Consider the following 5,193-nt stretch of genomic DNA (forward strand, 5'->3'; position numbering starts at 1 on the left):
CTGCAAAGCAGTATCCAGTTAAAGAAAGCCACATATGTTCATCAGAAATGGCCCCCAGTAGATGAGAAAGAAACTTACAAAGAACTACATGGTGCCAAGTCTTTGCATCTTGCTCATTAACCCTGAAAATGACTGGCTTTACATTACACTTCCCATTTCCCCGTTTTCTAGCCTTTAAAAGAATAAACCTGGGTGCGATTCAGGGCCCTGGCTATCTCCATCAGAGAAATCCGGACCACCTGATCCATGCTTTACTTGTTAAGTCCTTGTGTGTTTATTTCTGTTTATTCTCTAATCCACAGCACCCCGCCCCCCGCCGCCGCCCCAACACTCAGAGCATGCATTTTTTAACGCATGGCATGCCGCTATGTTGGCTTGCAGGCTGGCTGTTGGCAGCAAGTGGGGTGCTCCTGCTCCCACCCGCTCTGGGGCTCAGTGAAGACACACACCCAACAGCCCCGGAGTAGCAGAACCACGTGGGGTGCCACCCGCTAGAGAGTGGCCAGACCCCTCAGTCTCATGCCTCAGCACAGAGGGTCACCAAGACACCGAGGACACACACGTCTCTGACCTGAGAGAATTCTTTTTATTACGACTGAACAGATGAGCTAAAATAAGCGACCTCTGCCTTCTGCTGCCAGCTGTGTTTTGCGCAGGGCCTCAGCCTCATCCTGGTGACTCTACGTTGGGGGCCCTCCTTGGGCATCAGGGAGGCGGCAAGAGGGGTAAAAGGAGCAAGCAGCAGGTGTGAGTCCTCATGGTCACTTGGGCCCCTCACCCCTGAACTCTCAGCCACTAATAGCCACAATCCAGGCAAGGCCAGGAGAGGAGGGAGCGAGGCGGCATCTCTGTAAAGGAGACCCACTCCCCAAAACAGAGCAGAAACCACTTCTGCACATACAGCCCTCCTCAGAGGGAGACTCATCTCCCACGAGGGAAAACAGCAGAGCCCCCAGGGGAGGAGGCAGGGAGGGCAGGGGCCATGGAAGACCAGAGAAAGAAAACCCCACAGAAGAAAACTCAAGACGTCAGTCCAATAAATGTTTGTTGAATGAATGAATGACTCCAAAGGCTCTCTGCTACAAACGCCACTCATCCATCCAACAGGGAAGCCACAGAATGTGACTGTGGCCCTGTGGTGTCTGTGGAGCCCACGCTTGGCACCACCTGGGGGGCCCTCAGACCTTACCAGCAAGCGTGCCCTGGCACGTGTGTGCACACACGCACATGATCGTCTCTTTGCACATATGCACCCCTGTCCGGCCCAGGAGGGCTCATCTCTCCTTCACATGGTTCTGTGCCCCCATACCCCCACTGCTGGCCCCATCCCCGCTGCCCCCTCCAGGGCCCCCACCAGTGCCGCTGCACAGCACCTCAGTGAGGTCATCCATGACAGCGGTCTCTTTGGGGTCAAGCAGGTTGAACTCTCTGGCAAAGAGGATGAAGTGGATGTACAGTGTGTTCAAGTGTCCATGCAGCTCGAGGGCCAAGGTCTCTTTGAAGTGGGACCAGTAGATATGGCCCAACACGTGGAACAGGTACTTGCAGATCTTCTTCACCAGAGACTCGAAGGAGCTGGGAAATTCTCTGCCTGGGGGGAGGTTGCGGCATCACAAGACTGCACAGGTGCCCTCTTGATTGTGGGCTTCCTGCAGGACCAGCCTGGAAGGTCTCACACATGCCTCACTTTCCAGCCCTGACCGAGCAGACAGCCTCTGCCCACCCCAAGCTGGGGCTGCTGTGGTCACCCTGTGACCTTAGCCCAAGGAGTGGGTGCCCTCTGTGCTGTGCTGACCACAGCCCCAGTAAGGGCCTGTGACTGGGCCCTTGGGTCCCACATGCCTCCTTGATGGATGCTCCAGGGCTGCACATGGCCAGAACTGAAAGGAGGGGTACAAAATGCATGGGCACTGCCTGCTGACCAGGTGCCACCATGGCAGCCCAGGGTTGGCCTGGCAGGGCCTGGCCATAGGCACAGTTGCTGCCCATCAACCAGCAAGCCACAGCCAGGAAGGCCTCATTGTGCAGCAGGTAGCAGAGGTCAAGGGCCTGTTATAGCCCAGGCCCAGAACTCTAGGAGGCAGCACTGAACCCAGGCTGGGCTGAGCTCTGCCAGAGGTGCCCCTCTCACTCCACAACCAGGTTCCATGTGCTGAGCAGGGACAGGGTCGCCACCTTGCCTCCTTGCTATGCAAAGCACCAGTCACCGATGCACCCCAAATGTCCTCCCACTCAGCAGGACTGAGCACCTCACCCACCCTGGTGATGCTGCCGCCAGGAGAGACGTACCGTATTTTGTGGGAAACACATCCTCATCAGTCACCAGCTTCTGCACAGAACTCATGACAAAGTCGACGTACTGGGGGGCTGTGCATTTGACCTTCTTTCCCCGCTCGTCGTACCAGTAGTATTGTCTGTGGGGCAGAGACCAGGGTCAAGCACAGCCATCCCACCCCTCAGCTCCTACTTTGGATGACACAGGCCCCACTGCAGGCAGAAGGCGGCTCCAGAAGCGGAGATGAGGTGAGGCCCAGGTCCCACTTCCAGGGCACCCCACAGTGACTGCAACTGTGCTCTGACAAGGGTCATATGCACCAACTTAAAACCAAGTCCAGATAAAAACACCATCGGCCACATGCCCGAACATGTGTGAAGAAAAATGAACAGGGCTCATCTTCATTTTCTCTACTTCTAAGTGGCTTCAACTTTTATTCCTTTAGGACAAACACATTTTAATGACACAGGCTGTTTGTATATATTTTTTCTTTTCCTCCTTTAATATATATGTATTTTATCTTACGATTGGTTATCCATACTTAATTTTTGTACATCTCTATAGCACACAATAAAGTCTTTCAAAGTACACATGCAATGCCTGACAATCAAATCAACGTCATTACCACAGACATCATTTCCAGTGGAGACTTTTACATTCTCTCATGTTACGTTATAGTACTGTTTATTAATAAAAGCCACTAAGACCACGACTATTCCCAGGAGGCAGTGCCGTGGCCTGGGTCTCACCCCTAGCAGCACAATGCTCCCACCACAAGGAGTCAAGCCCCTCTCCGTGGGGCCCAGGGGAGTGGAAGTGATCTCTGTGGGTGCCCTAGAAGCAGCCTGGCCAGGACGTGTACCCAGCACCCTACCTGCTGTGTGTACAGGACAGCCAGTCCTTACATGACACTGATGGTCCCAAGTGGTTCAGAGCATCTTAGAACCAGGCCACCCTGGGTTTGCTTCTTCTGGCTGAAGCTGGCCACAAAGCCAAGTTCATGTGTTGTAGTTCATGTTGGGCCCCCAGGACCTTCCCCTGCCCTCAGCATATCACATACAGACCTGGTGAGCAACTGCCTGGTAACCACTAGCCCCCATAGCCGTACTGCTTGGCCTCCCCCTGCAAACCCATCTCCCCAGCAGGCTGCACTCTGCCTTGCAGGCCTGGACCAGGTGGGCCGAATAGGCTGCAGCCTCCTCGGCATGGCCTCTGGGAGTTACCTGCAGCTGAGTGAGTGCCTTCACTCCATGGCTAAGACCACTGCCACCGCTTCTGCCCCAGCCAGACCTCTGTGCACTGGGCCACACACAGACCCCTCCCTCAGCCCAAATTCCTCTGTATGCTCATTTATGGGCTAGGTGGCCTCAGGACTGGCTTAGGCCTGGCCCCTTAGGCAGGGGTGGGTATATTCAGGCAGGGAACCCACTGCTCCACTGCTGGAGGCTGCTCTTCTCCAGGCTGGCTGTAGGCACTGCTCCCTGGTTTCTGGAGTTCGCCTAGTGCCGTGGGAGGAGCCCCAGGGACTGAAACGAGGCTGTTTGGGATTCGTTTACTCCCTGCACAATCAGGGAGACCGTCCTTCCAGCAGGACACAGGGATAGCCACCTTTCTGCCAGGCTGGCATCAGGACAGTGGGAACCCTTTTTTACCAGCCAGCCTAACCCTGGCAGTGGGCATAGGAGGCGTGTTTGTAGTGCTGGGCTCTTTAGAGGATACTCGCTGTCACTCTCCAAGATCCCTCCACTCCAGAAAGACCTGGATGTTGCCAACTATCAGGGGAAAGGTGGCTCTGAAGTCACTGCTGTGCCACGTCCAAGAAGCCCTTCAGCCCTGCACTTGGGCTAGTGGGGTGGGAGTGGGCACCAACACAGTCACAGAGCAAGAAAGAGGATAGGGAGACAGCCGGGGTCCCAGAGGGTCACCAATGGGGGTCAGAGTAAAGCAAGCTCATGAGGGAACTGAGGCAACATGGGCATGGGACAAAGGATCATGACATAGCAGAGCCCCTGCCATAGGTACTCTTCTCTGCAAGAGAAACAGCATAGCCAGGCTACCTTCCACACCACCCAGGGGTCCAGCCATGCTGTGGTGACAGTGGCAGAGGTCCATTCCTCTATGGCTAAGATGGAGTCCCTGTCTGGATGTGCCAGTCTGTTCACCTGCTGAAGAATATTTGGGTTGTTTTCAGCTTTGAGCAATTATAAATCAGGCTGTCATAAACATTCCTGTGCAGGATTTTGTACCAACAAAAGTTTCCATTTCTCTAGGGCCAATACCCAGGAAGAGAGTGGTGGGTGATGTGGGAGGTATATATGTCACTTCATAGGAAACTGCTAAATGATCGTCCAGATGGCTACACCACTTGCATTCCAGTTGCTCCACATCCTCATCAGCATTCGTATTCTCCTAAGTGATCTAATAGGTGTGTGGCCTCGTGGTGATTTTAATCTGTATTTCCTCCAACTGCTAGTGATGGTGAGCATCTTCTCATGTGCTCATCTGCCATACTCATATCCTCTTTGGTGAACTGTCTGTTCAAGTCCTTTGCCCATTTTTAATTAGATAGTTTTCATATTTAAGAGTTGTAGGAGATCTTTACACATTCTGAAAATATTTATTTTCTCCCAGCTTGTCTTTCTCTTAACGATGTCTTGCTAAGAGCAAAAGTTTTAATAAAACCCAAGTGGAGGAACCAGAGTTCAAGTCCTGGACCCAGTGGCTTAAAACTCATGCCATGTACATGTGTGTGCATGCCCCAAATCATGAGAGGAGAACGGAGAAGAAAGGACTGTGGCATGGCCATTGCCCTGGTGGGGTGATTTCTCACTTTTTTTCTTTCTCTCTCTTGCAAGCGCACATGCCCTATAGCAAAAAAAAAATCTCTCTTTTTTTTTTTTTGGAGAGGTTTTTTTTTT

The 5,193-nt window shown here is 53.1% G+C and overlaps 1 protein-coding gene across 2 annotated transcripts in view; it reads right to left on the reverse strand.

Moving 5' to 3' along the window:
• Positions 1-565: 565 nt before the first annotated feature.
• Positions 566-5,193, reverse strand: part of MOB2 (MOB kinase activator 2) — a 17,562-nt gene continuing 12,934 nt past the window's right edge. For both annotated transcript variants that reach the window (XM_006165760.3, XM_014583075.1), the window contains exons 4-5: positions 2,290-2,414; positions 566-1,591 (exon numbers count right to left, since the gene is read on the reverse strand). In XM_006165760.3, the coding sequence (XP_006165822.1) occupies positions 1,275-1,591; positions 2,290-2,414 (442 nt within the window). In that variant the 3' untranslated portion in view covers positions 566-1,274. The remainder of the gene's footprint in view (positions 1,592-2,289; positions 2,415-5,193) is intronic.

Source organism: Tupaia chinensis, unplaced genomic scaffold (assembly GCF_000334495.1).
Source record: "Tupaia chinensis unplaced genomic scaffold, TupChi_1.0 Scaffold144019_1, whole genome shotgun sequence".
In the NCBI taxonomy this organism is placed as follows: domain Eukaryota; kingdom Metazoa; phylum Chordata; class Mammalia; order Scandentia; family Tupaiidae; genus Tupaia; species Tupaia belangeri.